This window comes from Argopecten irradians, chromosome 14 (assembly GCF_041381155.1).
Source record: "Argopecten irradians isolate NY chromosome 14, Ai_NY, whole genome shotgun sequence".
Taxonomy (NCBI): domain Eukaryota; kingdom Metazoa; phylum Mollusca; class Bivalvia; order Pectinida; family Pectinidae; genus Argopecten; species Argopecten irradians.
In genome coordinates, this window is record NC_091147.1 from 20,116,762 (window position 1) to 20,143,917 (window position 27,156).

The following is a 27,156-nucleotide window of genomic DNA, read 5'->3' on the forward strand; positions in this document are numbered from 1 at the left end:
TCAAAATTGATAATTAAAACCTTAATACAAGGTCACATGAACAGATATTTTAAAATCCAAGACGTGTAGCATGCTTTCATGAGAGCCTATCGAGTCGGTTCAAATGGATGACCTTGACCTTCATTTAAGGTCACATGGGATCAAATTTGCTAACATACAGGGATGAAGAGTTACCCAGTTTGACTTTGACCTTCATATAAGTTGAAAGTAAATGGCCTTGACTTTAATTCAGGGTAACAGAGATCATGTACAATTGACAGCCTAAGGCTCACTGATGAACAGCAGATGTTACTAGCACATTCCTTCTGTAGAATATGTACAGGAGAATAATAGAAAACAACGGTTTCTATGCATTATAGAATACATACTGGAGGATACTAGAAAACATCAGTTTCTAAGCATTATAGAATACATACTGGAGGATAATAGAAAACAACAGTTTCTATGTATTATAGAATACATACCGGAGGATAATAGAAAACAAGTTTCTAAGCATTATAGAATACATACTGGAGGATAATAGAAAACAACAGTTTCTATGTATTATAGAATACATACTGGAGGATAATAGAAAACAAGTTTCTAAGCATTATAGAATACATACTGGAGGATAATAGAAAACAACGGTTCCTATGAATTATATAATACATACAGGAGAATAATAGAAAACAACAGATTCTATGTATTATAGAATACATACTGGAGGATAATAGAAAACAATGGTTTCTATGCATATATAGAATACATACTGGAGGATAATAGAAAACAACAGTTTCTATGTACTATAGAATACATACTGGAGAATGATAGAAAACAACAGATTCTATGTATTATAGAATACACACTGGAGAATAATAGAAAACAACAGATTCTATGTACCATAGAATACATACTAGAGGATAATAGAAAACAACAGTTTCTATGTACTATAGAATACATATATATTTGAGGATATTAGTACATCACGTGACAGAATATTGGATTCTGATTGGCTACACACATGGGTACTATTTGCAATAGTGCCTACTATTTGCAATAGTGCCTGGGCAAGCGGGCACTATTGTAATGGCGGGAAGTTCAACGTGAATGTATTGTGACGTCACCATTACATGACATCATTATAACGTTGAGCTTCGACCAAGAAGTCAAGATGGTGGACAGGCTGTTGTGTGCGGGGATGGAAGCAAATGTTGCTTTTCTACAGAAGACAGTTCACTCATGTTCTATATTTATCCACTTTTAATCTTCATGGAGCTGAATCGTGTTTTTAGGTCATCTGACCCGAAGGGTCAGGATGACCTATAGTCGTCATGTTTCGTCCGTCGTCGTCCGCCGTCCGCCGTGCGCCGTCCGCCGTCCGCCGTGCGTTAACTTTTCACATTTTGAACTTCTTCTCAAGTTTCTACCGGTGCGATTTAGCTGAAACTTGCATGAAATGATCCTGCCATGGTCCCGACAAAGTGTTGTTATTTTTTGGGTCGATCCGAAATCCAAGATGGCCGCCACAGCCGCCATCTTGAAAACACATTTTGAACTTCTTCTCAAGTTCTACCGGTGCGATTAGGCTGAAACTTGCATGAAATGATCCTGACATGGTCCCCGACAAAGTGTTGTTACTTTTCGATCGATCCGAAATCCAAGATGGCCGCCACAGCCGCCATCTTGAAAACACATTTTGAACTTCTTCTCAAGTTCTACTGGTGCGATTTGGCTGAAACTTGCATGAAATGATCCTGACATGGTCCCGACAAAGTGTTGTTACTTTTCGGGTCGATCCGAAATCCAAGATGGCCGCCACAGCCGCCATCTTGAAAACACATTTTGAACTTCTTCTCAAGTTCTACAGGTGCGATTTGGCTGAAACTTGCATGAAATGATCCTGACATGGTCCCGACAAAGTGTTGTTACTTTTCGGGTCGATCCGAAATCCAAGATGGCCGCCACAGCCGCCATCTTGAAAACACATTTTGAACTTCTTCTCAAGTTCTACCGGTGCGATTTGGCTGAAACTTGCATGAAAATGATCCTGACATGGTCCTGACAAAGTGTTGTTATTTTTTGGGTCGATCCGAAATCCAAGATGGCCGCCACAGCCGCCATCTTGAAAACACATTTTGAACTTCTTCTCAAGTTCTACCGGTGCGATTTGGCTGAAACTTGCATGAAATGATCCTGACATGGTCCCGACAAAGTGTTGTTATTTTTCGGGTCGATCCGAAATCCAAGATGGCCGCCACAGCCGCCATCTTGAAAACACATTTTGAACTTCTTCTCAAGTTCTACCGGTGCGATTTGGCTGAAACTTGCATGAAATGATCCTGACATTGTCCCGACAAAGTGTTGTTATTTTTCGGGTCGATCCGAAATCCAAGATGGCCGCCACAGCCGCCATCTTGAAAACACATTTTGAACTTCTTCTCAAGTTCTACCGGTGCGATTTGGCTGAAACTTGCATGAAATGATCCTGACATGGTCCTGACAAAGTGTTATTATTTTTCGGGTCAATCCGAAATCCAAGATGGCCGCCAAAGCCGCCATCTTGAAAGCACATTTTGAACTTCTTCTCAAGTTCTACTGGTGCGATTTGGCTGAAACTTGCATGAAATGATCCTGACATGGTCCCGACCAAGTGTTGTTTTTTTTTGGGTCGATCCGAAATCCAAGATGGCCGCCACAGCCGCCATCTTGAAAATACATTTTGAACTTCTTCTCAAGTTCTACCGGTGTAATTGGGCTGAAACTTGCATGAAATGATCCTGACATGGTCCCGACAAAGTGTTGTTATTTTTCGGGTCTATCCGAAATCCAAGATGGCCGCCACAGCCGCCATCTTGAAAACACATTTTGAACTTCTTCTCAAGTTCTACAGGTGTAATTGGGCTGAAACTTGCATGAAATGATCCTGACATGGTCCCGACAAAGTGTTGTTACTTTTCGGGTAGATCCGAAATCCAAGATGGCCGCCACAGCCGCCATCTTGAAAACACATTTTAACTTCTTCTCAAGTTCTACCAGTGCGATTTGGCTGAAACTTGCATGAAATGATCCTGACATGGTGCCGACAAAGTGTTGTTATTTTTCGGGTCAATCCGAAATCCAAGATGGCCGCCAAAGCCGCCATCTTGAAAGCACATTTTGAACTTCTTCTCAAGTTCTACTGGTGCGATTTGGCTGAAACTTGCATGAAATGATCCTGACATGGTCCCGACAAAGTGTTGTTATTTTTCGGGTCGATCCGAAATCCAAGATGGCCGCCACAGCCGCCATCTTGAAAATACATTTTGAACTTCTTCTCAAGTTCTACCTGTGCGATTTGGCTGAAACTTGCATGAAATGATCCTGACATGGTCCCGACAAAGTGTTGTTATTTTTCGGGTCGATCTGTAATCCAAGATGGCCGCCAAAGCCGTCATCTTGAAAACACATTTTGAACTTCTTCTCAAGTTCTACCAGTTTGATTTGGCTGAAACTTGCATGAAATGATCCTGACATGGTCCCGACAAAGTGTTGTTATTTTTCGGGTCAATCCGAAAACCAAGATGGCTGCCACAGCCGCCATCTTTAAAACACATTTTGAACTTCTTCTCAAGTTCTACCAGTGCGATTTGGCTGAAACTTGCATGAAATGATCCTGACATCGTCCCGACAAAGTGTTGTTACATCTCTGGTTGATCCCAAATCGAAGATGGCTACCATGGCACTATATCTAATTAAGTTCCTACATGTTAAGGCCCTTTGGCCTCTTGTTTGAAAGAAAATTTGTTGAAAGAAATTGAAAATGATCCTGACATTGTCCTGACAAAGTGACACCATATGAAATTAAATTTACCATTGCCAAGGTAGTCAGATGACCGGTAAGGCCCTTTGGGCCTCTTGTTATAGAATCTGAGATTTCTGCGACAATTCATATGTTCACAGAATCCAGTATTCTGTCATGTGATGTACTAATGCCTTATAGTATTGTCTCGTGATGAGATAGTGCCCTTGCCTTCGGCTCGGGCACTATTCCATCCCTGGACAATACTATGAGGCGATAGTGCCCTCTCAACCAGACCATAATAGATAAATAGAAAACATTTTGTATGCATTATAGAATACATACTTAAGGATAACATAAAACAACCGTTTCTATGCATTTCAATGTTTTTTTTATTCTGATCAATAATTTTCATATGAATACAATTCCTGAAAATATCACCGACCATAAAACTCCAGTGAACTAGCATCCTCTCTCACACAGCTGACTACAAAAGAACAATACCTGGCACACTAGTCCCCAAGCCCAATTCGATTTGTCCTCTCTTCTTAATAATTTCTGGAAGCTCTTCAGTTTGAGCTTAAGATTTTCTAAGAGAGCACGTTTGAGCTTGCCTCTGACAATGTTCCCAGAAAGATTGAAAGTTGCAGAAACATCAGTACCTGTACTTAGTCTGAGGTAAATTTTACTCACTTCCTTACTTTATTTTCTCAAAGATAATAATGATAATTCAATTTGGTTCACAGAATATTTTAACATGTTACTTCACCACATGAAATAAAACAATGCATTCTTCCCTGGTCATACGGTCTGTTCTTTATGACCAGAGAAAATTGACCTTAAATTACATGTGAAGAGAAAAATAAGTTTACCCTTATGACTTTGGAATAATGAGGTTATTTTATATAAAGTTCATTTATCAGAGGAAACAAATAAATACTAATCTTATAGATGCCTGCCAAAAGCACACATGCAATTTATCTAAAGTGGATTTTTCCTAGTGACCTTGATTCTTGAAAATTGGTTAAGGTCTACTAAGATAGAAAAAGTTTCTCATTGCTTGAATTGTCTTATCTTTAAACCGTTAAAATTTTCTTTACACTTTAAAACATATGTTAAGGAACAACACAAAACCATCAGTATATCTGGACAAAGAAACTGTCTGCATGTAAATATACATATCATAAGATAGACTTTCATATCATCACTTTAACATTTAGTGCATTTAATTTCCATAAGAGTTACATTATAAGATATGCTAGTCATACCCTGTTCATTCAATAACTGGATACATCATTCGCTCACTCTCTCTCTCTTACACTTGGTGCAGATCAAAGATTTAGAAAACTATAATAACCTAGGTCATATAATGACCAATTTACAGGTCTTAATTGAAGGTGCCACTGGTTAGCTATATGTATATAAATAAAAGAAACTATGTTGATGGTACATCCGGTTGAAGCATGAATCATTGTTTTATTACATGGAAACCATTTCACTGTTTTAACAGCATGAAATGTGATTGAAAAAGATTTCTTCTGTAATATCAACAACTCACCGCTCCCCCCCCCCCCCCTTCCTTATTCACGTTGTAATAACTTTCGGTACTTATCTATTTGGACAACACAAATATGCACAACACTATTCATATGTTCCCCAGTCTTTTTTGGAAGCATGAAAATACAGATTTTTGCAACACATGAGTGTAGGGCAAAGTTGTATTATAAGTAGGAAATTTTAGCGTTCCTTGTACCAAGAACAACTCAATCCTACACATGATCTGTAAATCCAAGGTCCAAGTCCATAAATAACTGCTGCAATTTTTACCTTTTTTTGCGTGTTAGATTTATCACACTTGAGAACAAAATAATGGTTTCATTGAAGAAGCTAATGATGATCTCATTGAACATAAAAATCCCATTGGGTGCTATAAACACCAAATATAGTAACAAAGTGTCTCGTTTAAGACCACAAACATCAATACTGTCTATTGAAATGCCATACCGACCATTGCTTCCTCTTCAAAATACACGAAAAAAATAACATTAAATGCCTTTGGATGTATGGTTTAATAATTCTTAGGTTGAGGTAATTTAAATGTTTACCATATGCATGTATCATATAGTCAGTTATATGGATCAGAATTTGTTTTTCATCGCCACAAAAATACTGATATTTCATCCTAAGATATATTAATTACTTGGTGAGAACTTATAACTAATGAAGCACTTGTCATTGAAAATAAACCAAAGCACTAAATTTATGTTACAAAATATATTTATGTATAATCCTGTAAACGTGGTTAGAAAACATGACTCGCTTCTGGATAAAAATATTAAGTTACTTATAGTTTCACTAACGATGACCAAATGATGGACATTTAATAATTAATGACTTGAATTCAGTGACATTTTGGGAGCTTAGTATCATTGTAGTTGCTTCCTGTTTTGGGATTCCTTTTTTTGTGACCTACCTTTGTATTTTAAAATTATAATTACAAGCATTTAACAACAAAATGAGAGAGCAACTACCTTGCTCTCTGACATGAAAATTGATTATGCTTTAAAAGTTAATTGAATAAATTGACCTTATCGTTGTCAACACCGTACTGTTACTGGTTTTAATGTCTTATTAACAATCAGGGTCATTTAAGGATGAGTCTGGTTTAGGATTGGGAGGAAAGCTGAAGTATCCGGAGAAAAATTACATACCAGCCTTCAGTAACTGGCAACTGTCCCAGATATGGAGAGTTTGTTGTATTAAGTCAGACATCTAAACCAGTCGACCCATATTTTAATACAGTTGTCTCCAAACTATATGATTATAACCCATATCAATTGGTCTAGAAATGATTTACCCTTCCAAGGTCTGACAGATTTATCAACAAGGAAAATATGTTCATTATAGCTGAAACTCATCAGTACCACTTCTGTACAATTATGGTGGTGTAATTAAGAAATAAAAGTTTTTAATTTGTCACTGGTTTAAGCTTCCAATCCATCCCGATAATCGCTGTGCACCTTTACAGGTTTCAGAGAGTTTATTGCCAGCAGTGTTCTGGAGTTTGATCTCGCACAAAAGAAGTATCTGCAATCTTACACTGCTTTGCTCCACATATATGAAAGAAATCACAAATTATATTAGCACTGAACTGATGCAGAACCACTGGAACGTTTTGTCAGACAGTAAATATTTCTAATGTTTACAGGACAGATTCAATCTGTCCCAATGTCTGACAGACACACACTATTGTCACTGAAGTGTTTGTAGCACAAAAAATCTGTCACATAAATGTTTTATCACCATCTAATTTTGTCCATAAGAATCAAGCAACATAATGATACTGATTTGGATTATCTTTATCACGTTCCATGTAGTCTCTGTCAATCAAACTTTCGATCCTTTTCTTCAAATCTGCAGGCTGTAACACAGAATAATAAATCATGAGTGAAAAGGAAAATAATTTTTAAAAAAATATGTTCAATATTGGAAGTCAATAATTTGAAAACAATATTATATTTAAAAGTTTGGTCATGACTAACAAACCCAACCTCCAGTATTGTAAACATATTAAAACATGGTCACCAAGTGACAAAATTTGAATGTATTTTCATTCTTCATAATAATAAACCATACTCAGTGAACATATTGAAAAATTCTGCATGTTTTTTTAGCATTTTTTGTCCATTTTTGTCCAAAGTGTTTGTATCTAATTATCAAAAGCGTTTTAATAAAGAAATTAAGATTTGTAAATGCACTTTACCTTGACTGGGAATTTGAGCTGGTTATAAAGCTCCGATATAAGAAGATTGTGTGTAAGTGTTTTTCGGGTCTTCATGATGCGGACAATGGCAGCGTCCACTTGGTACTGTCTGTCCTGGAACACGCGTTCTGTTGTACTCGTGTTCTCTTCTTGCTGTAATTATAAACAAAAGTAACCGATGATATCTTTTCTTAACACAACACACTTGAAGTTCTCTACTTTCATGATACACAAATACAGGCCTTAGCAACCACCTCTGTATAAAGACCACCTGCTTAAGGAGACCACTTTTCTAGGGTCCCCTATGCTCAATTGCAGCACAATTCAACCTATGTATAAAGACCACCTGGCTGTCCCTGGGATGGTCTATTATAGACAGGAGTCGAAGGTGTAACTGTATTTAAAACTTTTTTAAGTTGTTTGCAAAAGTTTTTAAACTCTTATGTTGGGAATTTTCTCCTGCAAAATATGAAGATAATATGGTGTTTTCCTGAGCTCAAAAGAAGTCTTCTTAGATCTTTCAGCATATAGATGGAAGGGCACCCAGAAGTAGAAGAGCTACAAATTGAGTGATCAGAAGTAATATGCTAGAAGTAGAAGAGGACAAATCAAGAAAGGATCAACTTTCACAGGTATAGTTATCAAGGGCAGATAACTCAGTATTAACTACCACATACCCAGCTTCTTCACTATCGCAAAATGACATCAGTCCCTTGTCATGATGTTATAAGCCAATAGGGCCAACATATCCATTCATATATCACATTGATAATCCATAAGGATGGACAACAGAAACTGATATCTTACAATTCTGCTAATTTATGACTGTATTACTTTGTAGTTTACCACAAATTAAGAATGTTTTCAATAAACACACAATGAGTTCATGTTAAGTACTACTCACCGTTTCTTTCATCTGTATTTGGTTGATTTTGATTTTACAAAGTTTGTGCTTGAAGCCCTCATTATAAATAAAAACATCATCGTCCTCTATTTCTTTGCTCTGTAAAATAAGAGAAAATCACATCCAACTTCTTTGAATACAAAAACCAAAGCTTTAGGAAGTTATTACATTGAAAACATAAAACGCATATTTTATTTATAAATCTCAAAATTTTCAAATTAATTTAAAATTATGTATTTCTGTCACAAAACATACCTATATCTTGTAATGTTATCAGAAAAACTAGATTTTTTAAAATCAGATCATACAAATTTATACCCTTTAATATTACCATACCAACAAAGGATCATCAGTTATTGAGATATCAACGTCTAGACTGTGAGTGGGTATACAATATTTATCTGACCCCAGTCTACCTTTGGATGTTTCTGTGGTATACAGTCTATGTATTTCTCTGACCCCAGCCTACCTTTGGATGTTTCTGTGGTATACAGACTATGTATTTATCTGACCCCAGCCTACCTCGGGATGTTTCTGTTGTATACAGACTATGTATTTATCTGACCCCAGCCTACCTTTGGATGTTTCTGTGGTATACAGACTATGTATTTATCTGACCCCAGCCTACCTCGGGATGTTTCTGTGGTATACAGTCTATGTATTTATCTGACCCCAGCCTACCTTTGGATGTTTCTGTGGTATACAGTCTATGTATTTATCTGACCCCAGCCTACCTTTGGATGTTTCTGTGGTATACAGTCTATGTATTTATCTGACCCCAGCCTACCTTTGGATGTTTCTGTGGTATACAGTCTATGTATTTATCTGACCCCAGCCTACCTTTGGATGTTTCTGTTGTATACAGTCTATGTATTTATCTGACCCCAGCCTACCTTTGGATGTTTTCTGTGGTATACAGACTATGTATTTATCTGACCCCAGCCTACCTTTGGATGTTTCTGTGGTATACAGACTATGTATTTATCTGACCCCAGCCTACCTTTGGATGTTTCTGTGGTATACAGACTATGTATTTGTTTCTGTGGTATACAGTCTATGTATTTATCTGACCCCAGCCTACCTTTGGATGTTTCTGTGGTATACAGACTATGTATTTATCTGACCCCAGCCTACCTTTGGATGTTTTATGTGGTATACAGTCTATGTATTTATCTGACCCCAGCCTACCTTTGGATGTTTCTGTGGTATACAGACTATGCATTTATCTGACCCCAGCCTACCTTTGGATGTTTCTGTGGTATACAGTCTATGTATTTATCTGACCCCAGCCTACCTTTGGATGTTTCTGTGGTATACAGTCTATGTATTTATCTGACCCCAGCCTACCTTTGGATGTTTCTGTGGTATACAGTCTATGTATTTATCTGACCCCAGCCTACCTTTGGATGTTTCTGTGGTATACAGACTATGTATTTATCTGACCCCAGCCTACCTTTGGATGTTTATGTGGTATACAGTCTATGTATTTATCTGACCCCAGCCTACCTTTGGATGTTTCTGTGATATACAGTCTATGTATTTATCTGACCCAGGCCTACCTTCGGATGTTTCTATGGTATACAGTAGTGTTTCCCACAGGAAAAAAAAGGGCATGGTGCTGGGTTTTGAAAAGGGCACCTTGACCGCGATAAATAACCATCAGAGGGGCACAAAGGTTACATCGACAACTTCCAATACATGGGGAAATTTTTTAAAACTGTCTTGTTGTTTATTTAATTCTGGTTCAACTTAATATCATTTAAATGCTTTAAACTCTCTGAGTTGCTAAGTAATATCAGGACATACATTTAATTATTCTGAGTGAAAAAAATGAATTTTGAAAATTGTAATCTGCAGATCATATGATCATGACTATAATTGATTCACAAGAAAGATCTAAATTTCATTTATATTAATTAAAAGAATGTGAAAATTCAAAATGTATTCCTTTATTTCAATCCAATTACCTTTATTTTAATATATATCTTTATTTAAATATTAAAAATACTGTATTGATTTGAATAAGATAACATGTTTCATAATAATGGACGATTAATTAAAATAATGTTCTAAATTTACAAGCACTAAATTAAGAAAATACAGATAAGTGTGAGAGTAGTATGCAAAATATTTCAATTTAATCCAAGGATTTATAAGTGAGAAGGATTCGTGACTGTCTCTTTACATTACTCAACACCACGCGAGACGCCTATGAACCGGGAATAGAGAAAAAAAGTTGATTTCTTTTTAATTTGATTTATTTTTAATTACTTTGCTATTAATAATTTTTATTATTATTAAAATATCTTTTCTAAAAATAAATTCACACCGAAATTCTAAAAAAAAATAATACCGTTTTCGTTTTTAAAAACGTGAATATTAGTAAAATCCTGAAATTCAATACCTCCAGATCTACTATTACAATACACCCAAAATGGCGGCCATTACGATTGCAAATCTTGTGACATCCATCCGATATAGATAGGCCTATTAAACATTAAAAACGTGAGTAAATCATTTACAGTTGTAAGCAGTATTTGTTTCTGAAGTAATGCTCACTAGCTGTAGTCATAAAACTTATTGAAAGGCCAGCTGATTGTTTCCTAGGCTGCCGATCGGCTGCTTGACTTCAGCTTACGTAATACACAGACCTGAAAGTGACACCACAAGCCAAGGTGGAAATAGCCCAAGGCTGCTAATTAGGGCCACTGGGGTGTTGGTCAGGGGGTCAGGGAGTGGTCACACTTCTTTTGTTTACTTAATTATCAAGCCACTACCTGGTATTTGGTAGTTTAGTAGAAGTTTACTGGGGACAAACAGGGCACGGCGTTAGGTCATAGGGGCATGGCGTCAGGTAAAAAGGGCACGGCGCGGCGCCATGCTAATCGGGGCTGTGGGAAACACTATATACAGTCTATGTATTTATCTGACCCCAGCCTACCTTCGGATGTTTCTATGGTATACAGACTATGCATTTATCTGACCCCAGCCTACCTTTGGATGTTTCTGTGGTATACAGTCTATGTATTTATCTGACCCCAGCCTACCTTTGGATGTTTCTGTGGTATACAGTCTATGTATTTATCTGACCCCAGCCTACCTTTGGATGTTTCTATGGTATACAGACTATGCATTTATCTGACCCCAGCCTACCTTTGGATGTTTCTGTGGTATACAGTCTATGTATTTTCTGTGGTATACAGTCTATGTATTTATCTGACCCCAGCCTACCTTTGGATGTTTCTGTGGTATACAGTCTATGTATTTATCTGACCCCAGCCTACCTTTGGATGTTTCTGTGGTATACAGTCTATTTGGATGTTTCTGTGGTTTACAGTCTATTTATTTATCTGACCCCAGCCTACTTTTGGATGTTTCTGTGTATACAGACTATGTATTTATCTGACAGCCTACTTTGGATGTTTCTGTGGTATATTATCTGACCCCAGCCTACCTTTGGATGTTTCTGTGGTATACAGTCTATGTCTATTTGGATGTTTCTGTGGTTATACAGTCTATGTATTTATCTGACCCCAGCCTACCTTTGGATGTTTTGTGATATACAGTCTATGTATTTATCTGACCCCAGCCTACCTTTGGATGTTTCTGTGGTATAAAGACTATGTATTTATCTGACCCCAGCCTACCTTTGGATGTTTCTGTGGTATGCAGTCTATGTATTTATCTGACCCCAGCCTACCTTTGGATGTTTATGTGGTATACAGTCTATGTATTTATCTGACCCCAGCCTACCTTTAAATGTTTCTGTGGTATACAGACTATGTATTTATCTGACCCCAGCCTACCTTTGGATGTTTATGTGGTATACAGTCTATGTATTTATCTGACCCCAGCCTACCTTTGAATGTTTCTGTGGTATACAGACTATGTATTTATCTGACCCCAGCCTACCTTTGGATGTTTATGTGGTATACAGACTATGTATTAATCTGACCCCAGCCTACCTTTGGATGTTTATGTGGTATACAGTCTATGTATTTTATCTGACCCCAGCCTACCTTTGGATGTTTTCTGGTACAGACTATGTATTTACTGACCCCAGACTACCTTTGGATGTTTATGGTATATCTGTTTTTATCTACCCCAGCCTACCTTTGGATGTTTCTGTGGTATACAGTCTATGTTATTTATCTGACCCCAGCCTACCTTTGGATGTTTCTGGTAAGGTATATTTGCTTGAGTTTACATATGTATTTATCTGACCCCAGCCTACCTTTGGATGTTTCTGTGGTATACAGTCTATGTATTTATCTGACCCCAGCCTACCTTTGGATGTTTCTGTGGTATACAGACTATGTATTTATCTAACCCCAGCCTACCTTTGGATGTTTCTGTGGTATACAGTCTATGTATTTATCTGACCCCAGCCTACCTTTGGATGTTTCTGTGGTATAAAGACTATGTATTTATCTGACCCCAGCCTACCTTTGGATGTTTCTGTGGTATACAGTCTATGTATTTTATCTGACCCCAGCCTACCTTTGGATGTTTCTGTGGTATACAGACTATGTATTTATCTGACCCCAGCCTACCTTTGGATGTTTCTGTGGTATACAGTCTATGTATTTATCTGACCCCAGCCTACCTTTGGATGTTTCTGTGGTATACAGTCTATGTATTTATCTGACCCCAGCCTACCTTTGGATTTTTCTGTGGTATACAGTCTATGTATTTATCTGACCCCAGCCTACCTTTGGATGTTTCTGTGGTATACAGACTATGTATTTATCTAACCCCAGCCTACCTTTGGATGTTTCTGTGGTATACAGTCTATGTATTTATCTGACCCCAGCCTACCTTTGGATGTTTCTGTGGTATACAGTCTATGTATTTATCTGACCCCAGCCTACCTTTGGATGTTTATGTGGTATACAGTCTATGTATTTATCTGACCCCAGCCTACCTTTGGATGTTTCTGTGGTATACAGTCTATGTATTTATCTGACCCCAGCCTACCTTTGGATGTTTCTGTGGTATACAGACTATGTATTTATCTGACCCCAGCCTACCTTTGGATGTTTCTGTTGTATACAGTCTATGTATTTATCTGACCCCAGCCTACCTTTGGATGTTTATGTGGTATACAGACTATGTATTTATCTGACCCCAGCCTACCTTTGGATGTTTCTGTGGTATACAGACTATGTATTTATCTGACCCCAGCCTACCTTTGGATGTTTCTGTAACACTCTGGCTTTACCACAAGCCAGTGACTGGAGTGTCCTTCGCAGTTCACCGTCCTCTGTTTAAAACAAGAATTACATGTCTAAATCCATTTTCATCATATTTAAATAGATGCATCATAATAATTTTCCACAAAGGAGATTTATTTGCAAATTTAAAATTCAATCCCCTGTTATAACCATACATATTTGGGCATAATAAATTTTTAGGAAAAAAATGATTTTCGATAGGCAAGAATAATGATAAATCTGTGCATATGTAATGATTGCTACACTAACTAGAGGGAGTAACAATATACAGAAAATCATCTGTCGCAAAAATATTATTACTGATAAAATATACATACGTTTACCATATCCTGTTAATCTATTACATATATAATTATAATACAGATCACAGTTGTAAGATCTGGTAACAGAAATATTTCTTTAGCTGAAGGCAGAATTACCAATTGCTGTAGCCTGTCTGATAGCATCAAGAGAGAACTTGACGCCGTCGTTGAAGAGAAGGAGACAGAGGGTTTGGAACAGGGACACCTGTAGTTCTTTCTTTCCCTGAAAATGCAGGATATATTCTGTGAAGATTCACATTTTTGTGGATTAAGTCTTTCAAAATTAATGAGTTTTATCTAAAATGTAACATATTTTTATGTAAAGAACCAACAGATTTTTTTTTTAAATGCGTTATCTATTTCCAATTCAATAGTGATTCTATTACTGATGCATAGTAAATTACCAGTAAGCACCTTTCTAGAATTTTTTTAAAAGTCTGACATTAATGACTTACCCCTTCGAAGGAAGCCTTCAGTACACAATGGCCAAGCGTCGGCTGCCACTGAAGTTTCCTTCCACTGTGTTTGCCGAGGTAAAATTTCTTGAAGATCTCCTGAAACTTTATCATCTGAAAGAAAACACAAGTTATTTGGTAAAAAAATCTTTCTGTATAAATTAGTTTAATTTGGTATAAAGTTTACACCTAGTTTTCTTCTTCAATTTTGTAAGGGTGATTGCATCTTGTGCTATCTGTTGAAAAGCTGTCTCTTTAGAAAGTTTCAAGCAAAAGAACAAAACCTCCAAGGTGGGGAATATGAGACAATGTTTTGTTCCTATTGATAACATGTACTCTAAACTGCTTTATATTCATGACAGAGCACACATACAAATTCAAAAGTTTTGAGAATAATTGTATGAAACCTATAAGAATACACGATTATTAGTACAAGCCCTTGATCATGAATTTAGGTATTTGCGAATACACTGAAATAAATCAGACACGAAATATTGTATACATGCAAAATTAAGAGGTTTACAGCACATGATTTGATGAATCAACGATATAGAATTTTTATGATGAGATATAAATGAGTTGGCCAGGCTTACCTCCAATGGTAGGTGTATGTCCATAGGGGTGTAGGTGGGCCAGTATCCCATCGTGAGGATATTCACTGTCAGTTCTATACCGCCAGGCGAGTCGATGTGCTGCATATACTGTCAAAATACACACAAATTTTAGTGTGTTCACAAAAACATTTCTTTTCAACACTTCTACAATTAATATTCGTAAGGTTCATTTTCAGAAAATCTCCTCTAATTCTGGAAATTTGTAAAAATAGAGGGAAGAGTTGTCTTTAATGCAGGTTGGGTTTTGTATGAGGACGAAAGTTTGGTATCAGCCTGTAATTACAATGTCTGGTTACCTTATAGTAACTGGCTGATATGTCACAAAGCTGCTTTTATAACTATACAGAATGGTCAATGTCTTCACTTAGAGGGAATTATGGGTTATAATGTCATTATTCTTCTATGTATCAATGATTGTTAATAACTATACAGAATGATCATTGTCTTCACTTAGAGGGAATCATAGGTTATAGTGTCATTATTCTTCTATGTATCAATGATTGTTAATAACTATACAGAATGATCATTGTCTTCACTTAGAAAATCTCCTCTAATTCTGGAAATTTGTAAAAAATAGAGGGAAGAGTTGTCTTTAATGCAGGTTGTGTTTTGTATGAGGACGAAAGTTTGGTATCAGCCTGTAATTATAATGGTCTGGTTACCTTATAGTAACTGTTTGTACACCGTATAGCTGCTTTTATAACTATACAGAATGGTCAATGTCTTCACTTAGAGGGAATTATGGGTTATAATGTAATTATTCTTCTATGTATCAATGATTGTTAATAACTATACAGAATGATCATTGTCTTCACTTAGAGGGAATCATAGGTTATAGTGTCATTATTCTTCTATGTATCAATGATTGTTAATAACTATACAGAATGATCATTGTCTTCACTTAGAAAATCTCCTCTAATTCTGGAAATTTGTAAAAATAGAGGGAAGAGTTGTCTTTAATGCAGGTTGTGTTTTGTATGAGGACGAAAGTTTGGTATCAGCCTGTAATTATAATGTCTGGTTACCTTATAGTAACTGTTTGTACACCGTATAGCTGCTTTTATAACTATACAGAATGGTCAATGTCTTCACTTAGAGGGAATTATGGGTTATAATGTAATTATTCTTCTATGTATCAATGATTGTTAATAACTATACAGAATGATCATTGTCTTCACTTAGAGGGAATCATAGGTTATAGTGTCATTATTCTTCTATGTATCAATGATTGTTAATAACTATACAAGAATGATCATTGTCTTCACTTAGAGGGAATTATGGGTTATAATGTCATTATTCTTCTATGTATCAATGATTGTTAATAACTATACAGAATGATCATTGTCTTCACTTAGAGGGAATTATGGGTTGTAATGTCATTATTCTTCTATGTATCAATGATTGTTAATAACTATACAGAATGATCATTGTCTTCACTTAGAGGGAATTATTGGTTATAATGTCATTATTCTTCTATGTATCAATGATTGTTAATAACTATACAGAATGATCATTGTCTTCACTTAGAGGGAATTATGGGTTATAATGTCATTATTCTTCTATGTATCAATGATTGTTAATAACTATACAGAATGATCATTGTCTTCACTTAGAGGGAATTATTGGTTATAATGTCATTATTCTTTTATGTATCAATGATTGTTAATAATTATAAAGAATGGTCAATGTCTTAGAGGGAATTATAGGTTATAATGTCATTATTCTTCTATGTATCAATGATTGTTAATAACTATACAGAATGATCATTGTCTTCACTTAGAGGGAATTATGGGTTGTAATGTCATTATTCTTCTATGTATCAATGATTGTTAATAACTATACAGAATGATCATTGTCTTCACTTAGAGGGAATTATGGGTTGTAATGTCATTATTCTTCTATGTATCAATGATTGTTAATAACTATACAGAATGATCATTGTCTTCACTTAGAGGGAATTATGGGTTATAATGTCATTATTCTTCTATGTATCAATGATTGTTAATAACTATACAGAATGATCATTGTCTTCACTTAGAGGGAATTATAGGTTATAATGTCATTATTCTTCTATGTATCAATGATTGTTAATAACTATACAGAATGATCATTGTCTTCACTTAGAGGGAATTATAGGTTATAATGTCATTATTCTTCTATGTATCAATGATTGTTAATAACTATACAGAATGATCATTGTCTTCACTTAGAGGGAATTATAGGTTATAATGTCATTATTCTTCTATGTATCAATGGTTGTTAAGTTCATTAATTGTTTTTCTATTGTTTTTCTATAGACTCATGTTTTGATTACTGGAGACAGTACAGGCATATCCCTATACAGAAACAGTGTAAATATTTACCTGTTTGAATGTCAGCATGAAATCCTTTGACAGCTCCATATCTTTGAACATTCCCTCTAATTTACTTGTGAAAGCTGCACCGCACTCTGAAGGAATCAGCATTAATTACATTAACATCATGTATAGAATTTCTATAACAACCATATATTTATATTCCTGTTTGTCCCAATTAATCCAGTTTGGTACTAGGTGAGTTAGCAGGGTATTAAATAAAAGTAGTCTGCTTCCACGGAAGTGAAAGATAGCCAATTCTACAATGAAATGTACACCTAGAATTCATAATTCATTTTTGTTTTAAGGACGTAGGATGTGTTGAGCTTCCCAGAGTAGGGTCGCAACGCTCTAGTGTCATCAACTTGTACCGAAGGTGTCATGATAGAGTATTCTTGATGAACACAATAACAAAATAAATAACAAAAAGAACAAAGAAACCTTTTGAGAGGCTATATATCATATTTCCAATAAATTACTTACCTTGTTTGAGTTTAGACAACATGGATTTCTCTGCGTCCACAGAGGCACTCTTTCCCACCAGGAGTCTCTTTGCCAGGTCCTTCTTATAGAAAGCCTCAAACACATCCTTACCTGTAATCAAACCAAGGTTGTTATTCAGAAATCAATATCAACACATATGTATATATATAGTTCCTACATCAGATACACAACATATCCAAATGTTTTCACCAAAACTTATTTTTCCTTCTATTCTGCATTTGAATATAATAGGTACTTGCGGGTAGGTATTGATTGTAAAGTCATATGCTTGGGAGCGTAACATCATAAGTTTTGGAGAAAACAATATGAATTGCACTTACAAAATAATGATGTCACAATGGATACCTACCTGTAAGGGAGCTAACTCTGTAGTATGCAAAAACGGAATATAATTTTCTATAACTAGGATATGTATGTACAGAAGACTTGGTAATCCAAACACAAGTGTTCCAAACCAAACTGTTATAATTGTAAATTTTCCAGACTGCTGGATTCCGTTTCAATAGTCAATAATGAAATGTATTCCTTGATATTTACTGCAAGATTGTGAGTTTTTCAACACCTGTATATAGCTCAAGTTTATTAGTTAATTTCAAATAAGTATGGTACCCATTACTACTGTCTCGAGATATGACTGCATGCTTGATCCAATTACCTTCCTTTAAAAATTTTCATAAATTTTGTTTTCTGACAGATCTTTTATGGTTCCGTCAATAAACAAGACAAACACATACCATGTATGAATCTGAAGAGGACCATTATCTTGTCAAGTAGTCTCTCTAATTCTTCCTCTGTAGCCTCTTTGTTTCCAGCACGTAATTTTGAATCCACATATTTGGCTGCAAACATCACATGATTGGTTAAGGAATAGATATTTGAAGACAATCAAAGCACTATTATTCACAAAATCACTAATGTGATGTTGTCAACATGACTCATTTCTTTAAACACAGGAAAAACTCAATTTATTCATATAGTGGCTTTCACACAAATACAAATTTTTATCCAACTAATATCAAAGCTGATCATATTTTACCATTTTTAATTTTATCAAGACATTTATCTGACACTAAGTTTTATTCAAATGAAGTTATATCAACTAAGTGGGCACACTTATTCAAAATATACATCTATCATAGTTAATGTTATTCTGTGTTTGAAAATTCCAGTATAACAAATTCTTACCAATAAGTTCTGCTGGCTTGTTCTGTCGAACATTGACAAAGTTTTCAAAACTTTCCTTCATTGCATTGACAAATTTTTCGTTTTTGTTGAAACAAACATTGATAATGTTATCAGTTTTGTCCTTGAAATCTGAAAATAACAGAAAAATACATCAATTTCTCTAGAAATGGACACAAGAATAAAAAATAAAGTAGAATGCAACCTATTCATAACTATAAAGATGCTCCACCGCCGACAGAGCATACATGATATTCATCATTTGAACAATAATAGGTGTTTAATCGTGTGTATATATGCCTAATTAACACAAAAAATAATATAAAATAATTTCTTTCGCCTTTGGTGCATGCGCAATCAGTACTTCATTCAATATAGGATATAGTGTCACGGAATTCTTTCGGGATGCAATTAATTATTTTTCATATTTTTATCTTGAACTAAAATTAGAAGCTCAAACTTTTCCATGGTAGTAATGGTGTAAAGTAGGTAACTTTTGTATCTGAAGAAAAATACTAAATCGTCTGCTCCTGTTTTTGATAGTGAAAAAATCCCATTTGTCACCGGTGGAGCATCTATAAGAAAGTTGCATGTTATTCCTCCAGAATTAAGCCTAAGGTTGAGGTTCATGTTCTGTCTTTGCATATAACAGAGTAATCTCCCTTGTGGGAAGTTTTCAATATATGATATCATTATTTTGTGAGTGAAAATTATATTGTTTTCTCTGGAAAATATTATGTAATGCTCACAAAATCATGATGCAACACTCAATACCTGCCCACAAGGGCAGATAACCCCCTAGTAGCTGAACCCTGTAGTAACTGTATACACAGACAGAATGAATGAAAAGAATTATAAATATGTATGTGAAGTTTCTTCACTCACCTAGAAGACTCTGGACCATATCCTTGTCTTTTTCTGGATCATTATCACTATTTATCACAATTAGGCGACCAGTTGACTGTAAAATAAATCAAACCCATAATTATACAAACTTATCTAAATTCTATTCTGATTTTGGTAGACTGTTTTGTGCAGATTTTTTCTTCAAGATATGAAGGAACTCCAATAGAAATATTCATTCTTTCACCTACATACCTGAATTTTCAGCTCTTAATACATTTGTAATGACTATTTGATAAATGCAGTATATCTTCATAAGACTTTGCTAACCAATAATCCATCTTGATTTGGTAGTGTAACATTTGGTATAGCAGTCTCCCCTTCAGTTATAGGTTTGACTGTACTAATATTAGGAAAATTCTTTGTATCTTCATTCTTGCAAACACTTGTTGGTGAAGGCTATGAAGTGTAGACACTAAAACCTTTGATTCTGTGACATTTAGATCTGATACTGTGGTACACCAAGTCTGTTCTTATTTATTCCCAAGGGTTAAATGTTTGATCTTTCTCTTACTTACCTTGATATACACAGCAAACGCCACACATAAATCCTTGAGTCCGTCTCTCACTCGATTGAACAGCTGATACATCAGTGTTAGCTCTGTGATTCTGTTCTCCGTCAACAACTGGTCCAAACCTAGCCAAAAATACAGTAATAGTTATAAAATGGTGTTAAATAAGGATCTCAAGAAATTGTCACCTTGAAACCTTAGAGAATTTTCTGATTGATTTAAATTCACCTAAGAATACTGAGAATATCTTAACAAAAATCCCTCACATCAAAACAGATGTTTGACTGTATTCAATTAGTACTGGCTACTCGGTAAAATTCTTGAATCTGTCACTGGTCCGACACATATGATACTTGACTTTAGAATCTAATCCAGTGTTGATTTTGACTCCAATGGTGTGAAGAGTAAAGTTGATCTTTTCAGAGGTTAAGAGCCAGGAAAGAAAAATTACTGATAAAGACCAGTAGACTGGGTTGCATGCACAAGTTATTACAAATATTTTTCCCTTTAATCTTAATTTAGTATCCAAGATTCCCTTGGTATCAGTTTCTAAGGAATCTGCACTTTTTGATATTTATTTACAGTTGTATGTAAAATCCTAAACTTTACCTTTCTGAAGAATCTGTACCAGATGTTGTTCCAACAGCTGTTTCTCTACACAGCAAACAAGGGGTTTTCTGTGGATTGAAAAATTAAACACTCATTTACCAATGCCAGGATAATTTCTTACTAAACTATTCTTTTTCTTCTTAAGAGAGAGGAAATCAAAGAGGATAAGGCTAATGATGGTAGAGTTCAGCTTATGGAATTATATACTCAGCATTACAGAATTATAAAATAACATTAATGAATACTGTATCATGTTGTCCCTTAATGTTTCCAATTTCAGAATTCAAATAATCAAATCATGATTCCTCAGAAATCTTAAGTGTCAAAATATGACAAATAGGACATACTAGGTATGCTTCTACATCCAAGAGTCAAATATCATTTTTGGAAGGCAATAACTACTTTAAAGGGTATACTGAAGGCCCCGGGTTGGTTATTGTTGAGTTAGAAATTTAGAACATATTACTCTGATTCCAGAATATCAGTTTTATAAATTAACCATTAATTTGTGTACATAGTTACTTTGTAGCTTGATCCAGGTAGTGCAGCAGTCGTTCAGCTTCCTCGTTCAGTCTCTTGTCAACATATGCCAAGTATTCTGGAACCTACATGTTTACAAAAGAATTTGCCATGTCATAAGTTGGACTGATGGACTTAACTTCTACACAAAATTTGATGAGGTAACATTGACAGTGCTAATATTTTATTGTTTATATGTGCAAAAACTTCGTAGAAAGGAAAAATATTGCACAGAACAGAAAAATTAAATTTTTTATAATGATTATGTTTGACTTATTTATCATTTGTGAAGCTAGAAGCATAAAAAATTTAATGAGAACCAAATGAACAAGATAACTTACATCTCGTTCCTGCATAAGTCGCTGTCCTTCTGCAGCATAAAGTCTATCTGTAGCCTCGATAAACTTCTTCTCAAAGGCATCTTGATAAATCTGTAAAAGGTAATCACCAAATGATGATAAAATCTACCACTTTATCAAAACACTATGTAAAATATTATATACAACTAACTGAAAGTTAATCATTGATAGCATTCAAAGATAACAGAACTTAAAAATACTGTTTGCATTGTTTATGATAATTTGAAGACATTTTTAATAATATTGTGTTCAATTCAAGGAAATTTTCTTTAACATATTTAAATCTAGAAACAAATTTTACAGATATCATTATCATATCAGGTTTTATATACAATTATAATAGTAGATATATTGTTGTTGTGGTAACAGTTGACAGTAAATCCACAACTAACCTGGAGATCAGACAGCATCCGTAACAGACTTTTCATCAGTTGTCTATCCACGGCCTCACCACTTCTCTCCCTCTGTATCAGCTGTAGTAGTCCATCCACAGTCCGTGTCTGTACGATGTGGTGGCCAACGATCTGAGATCGAAATAAGTCCAGGCCCATGTCCCTGTACAACAAATCTCAAGATTAAGTTTGGTTTCACTCCCGTTTTTATTCATTTAGAAATCAAGTAAACAAGTTTGAAAGTCTTGACATAATAATTATTATAATTTCTATGTCTTTGCACTCTGAAGCTGACATTGCAAGATTTAAACTAGACATTTCAAACATTTCTATCAGTGAAATAATTACTTTGACTTATAACCTACAAAAGTAGACAATTATAACACTTGCACTGAACTTATCTAAGATTGCTTCAATAAGTGGGTAAATACCAGCCATCAGGATATGCAGGGTATTGAAAAAGTAGGGAAACCTACAATCCAGAAGAGGCAATCTCAACAGGCAGGATGTGGGTTCATCTAATATTTATTAGTGTTGTTGGTCTTCCATTATTAGTTATATTACATATCAAACTCACCAGATGGATAGGATTGAGGAAGTCTGTAAGACATATGTACGATCTAGGTACAGGAAAATGCTTCTGATCATTATCTGTAAACAATAACAAAATTTATGTCATAAATAACGACAGTGACACAAGATAAAACTGACAATAAATGGCGATACTGAATTTTTCATGTCTTGTTTGCTGCAAAACCTGCGATTACATCTTTCCTAAAAGTTGGCAAGTAGGTAAACAATGGAGCATTTCATCTATTTTAGAAATTATTTCATTTTGATTTGGAAATGTTGTTAAACTGTGATTGGCATAAATCACCTTTTGAACAACTGGATCCAGAAGACATACAGACGATAGTGGTATAAATAAGTAATGATCAGTGGTACTGTATGTATAAATAACAGATTTAATTATTATTACAATGTAATACATGGGTTTTGAGATCCAAAAACAACATGGGTAAAGTTCATTTTACCGTCGATTAGTCCCACCTTCCGGTGATTTCAGATCATGACGTCATGAATCTCATGTCAAATGATGACATCATAATCACCAGATGGTGGGACCAATTGATGGTAAATTGTACTTTACCCATGTTGTTTTGGGATCTTAGTACTGCATTATAACAAGATTTCACTATAAAAGAACAGTGAACTGATGTCAAATCATACCATTTGTCTACAGTGGTCCTTCCAGCATCTGTCCATCATCTTCAGGAACTGTTCATATCCAATATTCTCTGTTCGATTTGTTAAGGACACCAACTCATGTAGGGGTCCTAAACTGGTCAACTGGATATCCAGTCATTTGCTTACATGAAAATTGTGTGTAGTATGTACTATTACATGTGCTTAAGTTATATAAAACTTGATTGGCTGCACAGATCAGAAAGCATAGCAATTGAGCACACCAGCTAGCTTAACAGTAAGTTCATGACAGGGACATCAGCTTTCTCTTACAAACCGAAGACTGCTCAACAAAATTACTGTCTCTTTCTTCAGAACACAGATTTACCAAGTTATTGTAATAAAATATTAATTTTCTTTTCATATTGGGATATCTTATGAAAACTATTTAAAATTGAAGGTTTTTCTCACCAAGTATAGCAAAAGTAACAAGACATAAAAAGAATTTGATTTTGTCTCAATCTTAAAACTTACCAGAAACTGCTATCATACTAATTATCATCTAGCATTACGTGTTTTTAAACAAAGGATATTCCAGGAACTGCTTGATATTGGCCTTGACATGGTTTTCACATGCTTGTTTGAGCTGCTCGTACAGATTGGCGGACATTTTGTGGGAGCACATGTTCTCGACGGCCTGGTAAAGCTCCTCCAGGCTGGACTGGATGGAGTGACTTGTGTGGATCGCCTCGACGGAATCTCTCAACTTCTCCCATGTTTGCTGCTGAAAGTTTTCAGGCAACTTTGGTTTTTCTGTAAAATTAAAGAGAGAATGACAGTTAAATGATGAAATGAAGAGACAAAAATAACATTAAAACTGATCCTACCTTGAACAGTCACTCCACAAAACAAAACTCATTATCAAAACATTACTATAGAGTGAACCAGAAAACTGAATCCTAACACTCAGATTTAGATCCAGCTTGGAATCCTTTAAAGACATTCAAGTTCATTAAGAATGCAAGCCTTTACATAAATATCATTCAGATTATGCCGATCCTTGATTTGGTTGATATAAAAAGTTGTGGTAAAATTTTACATTTGACTCCTATGACCTTCAAAGGTCAAGGTATGCCTTGTATGCCCTTCATTCTGAGATGACCTCTATATGCAGGGTCTCATATTGCTGAGTCAGCAAATATCTTTTTTTTGACATGGTTTCAAACTTTCAAGTGTCTTTGATTATTGTCTGATTTTTAGAGTTCAAAGTTTAATAATATAAACAATAGTGAGGGTCACATATAAGTATATGCTAGCTGTCATATAATATTTACATCACTTCCTTTATAAGTCACCATGTAAGCTAACCAAGCTGAAGTGAAGTAAATGACGTCCTAAATGTGACCATTATATATGATGTCATTAATGTTAACATTGATGTCAACTGATGGCAGTGTCAAAAAGGATGACTGCTCCATTTTAAGGATTAAAACGACTTTAATAATCACTTTCACAGCTGAGAGTCCCAAAATAAGTAAATTACTACGTATACTATCTCCATATCATCTAAGGATGCACATGTCAATATAGAGGTTTAAGCAGACAATCAATAATTATGTGAAGACTGTCAACTAATCTCTGACATCTATAAACTTAGTACAAAGACCACAGATTCCATAAACGATGGATTCATGCCTTCAAAATTTAAAAAGATTTTATAATTCTAGTTTTCTTGAGATCCTTGGTTCGCGCCCTAGTGTTTTTGACAGCGATTTAAATTGATATCTATAAATCAGACATTCTATCAATTCCATAAAAGAGAGTATCTAGTCGGCCTACACTGCAGTACTGGATACATTTTTACTTGAATCCTTACTTACTTATCCCAAGGCTTCATGTCATTGTTTTGACTTAGGCTACAATAGGTCCAGTACACTCTATAGGACAAATTACATAACCCAGGTAAAAATCTTTGATAGTTTGAGCTGATCGGACATTTCATCAAATTAAACACAACATATTAACGGAATATACATAATTTAAATTAGTTAATGATACACTTTTCTCATGCCAAAACCTGTGCTGACAGTCGGTTACGTGACATTTTAAGACATTTATCCTCTTTTGGACGGTCACTTCGGACTTCGGTACCTTTGAAATTCTTTATAACAAGTTTCTTTGCTGCCCCGGGCTTGCTGTTTGCCAAGGGTGACGCATGTCTGTTTAACCCATTGCTAGGACTTGATAATGCTGAGAAATTGGCTCGCTTTTGAGATTCTGTCATCGGTGCTTCATCCGAGTTGTGACGAACCCTTTTGTGATTTGTAGGAGAAAGGTTTTCCCTGGATTTTCTTTTTCTGTAGCTCACTTCCTCGTCAAACTTCTGCTGTTCTTGCAGATCTGGTTTGTTAGCATTTGAGAGAGGCATGCATTACGCTTCAGGCCACCGAATGGCCCTAGTGTACAAGTTTACAGCAATATCTTGGCACTGACAACTTCTGTTTTGTCTTTTTCTCCCAAAATGGCGGTGGCTCTCGTGTACACTCTCGTGACGAAGGGAGACTACTCTGATTTGTTTACAAATATAAGGAAACACGTGCTTGGTTGTCATGTCAGATAGATTTATCTATGAGAAAGATTTGAAGTCATTATTATAATTGTTTGTTTTATTTAAGCTGTTGGAATATGCAGACGGAATTTATTTGCTTATATTATTTTGTCACTTAATCACCTATTTGCTAAACACAACTGGATTATTTCACGTCTGCATCCAAATCAAAAACCTGCAGCATTTTATAACTGCAGTTTGACGACGATTAGTGGAATCCAAATTTATTTAAGTTTCAGAAAAATTATCGTATACATTTCCTTTTATTCACTGACCAAAATGAAATATTAGCGAAGCATATGACAAAAAATAATGACATTCAATTATATTTGCATATCATTAAAGCATGCATGGTGCAAAATATTAATTAATTAAATTATAATACACTCTTTAGGCCAAAATAAGAATACATGTCTGTTTAGGGTAACCCTTATTTTTAACCCCCGGTTCATATTTTTATAAAAGTCGGGATTTCGATCTCAGACTCCAGTTCTGGCCACTATTTTAGAGTGAAAGACACTTAAAGATAATAATGATAAAAAAATGCCGACCTACAGGCCATATATTTCGCCGATGTAACCCTAAACAGACATATATATAATTTGACCTTATTTACTTTTTTATTATGACGATGACTTGACTTTAAATACATAGGGCTTTATCGATTAGTGGTTTAAATATATACATGTAGATGCGTCGATTTAAATTTTATTCTCTCGTGTGAGTGGACGAATGTTTTATTTTTAAAAGTACAGATCTATGTGTGGAGGGGGTGGAGGTGGTGGTGATATGTAGATATTAATTTCGATATTCTATCAATAAGTTATGTTCAACTAACTGTAGAGACTGGTACAGTATATATAGTTGTTTTAAACAAACAAAGCAAAAATAACACTTTTTAGTACATACATGTATTGGTATATTTTATTAATTTAATTAACCATGAATATAAATATTCAGAAAAAACCAATACGTCTGCTTACCTAAATTAATACTGTAA

At 35.1% G+C, this 27,156-nt stretch overlaps 1 protein-coding gene across 1 annotated transcript; it reads right to left on the reverse strand.

Moving 5' to 3' along the window:
• Window positions 1–4,125: 4,125 nt before the first annotated feature.
• LOC138308229 (cullin-4A-like) lies at window positions 4,126–26,090 on the reverse strand. The gene is made up of 21 exons (XM_069249211.1): window positions 25,700–26,090; window positions 24,141–24,361; window positions 23,594–23,662; window positions 22,941–23,014; window positions 22,364–22,526; window positions 21,954–22,043; window positions 21,616–21,698; window positions 21,094–21,161; window positions 20,491–20,609; window positions 19,955–20,030; window positions 19,073–19,201; window positions 18,622–18,726; window positions 17,867–17,977; window positions 17,393–17,478; window positions 15,009–15,116; window positions 14,416–14,529; window positions 14,078–14,183; window positions 13,614–13,687; window positions 8,425–8,523; window positions 7,521–7,673; window positions 4,126–7,178 (listed from the first exon to the last, which is right to left on the reverse strand). The coding sequence occupies exons 1-21, from the start codon at window positions 25,974–25,976 to the stop codon at window positions 7,083–7,085; spliced, it is 2,421 nt and encodes an 806-aa protein (XP_069105312.1). The 5' UTR covers window positions 25,977–26,090; the 3' UTR covers window positions 4,126–7,082.
• Between the last annotated feature and the right edge of the window lie 1,066 nt (window positions 26,091–27,156).

Excerpts from the sequence above, each read along its gene's own strand:
- LOC138308229 (XM_069249211.1), bottom strand. The coding sequence starts at position 25,976 with ATGCCTCTCTCAAATGCTAACAAACCAGATCTGCAAGAACAGCAGAAG. Across the intron at positions 14,530-15,008 it reads ACATACACCTACCATTGGAG|ATGATAAAGTTTCAGGAGAT; the intron begins GTAAGCCTGGCC and ends GTTTTCTTTCAG. Across the intron at positions 7,674-8,424 it reads AAATACAGATGAAAGAAACG|CAAGAAGAGAACACGAGTAC; the intron begins GTGAGTAGTACT and ends TTATAATTACAG.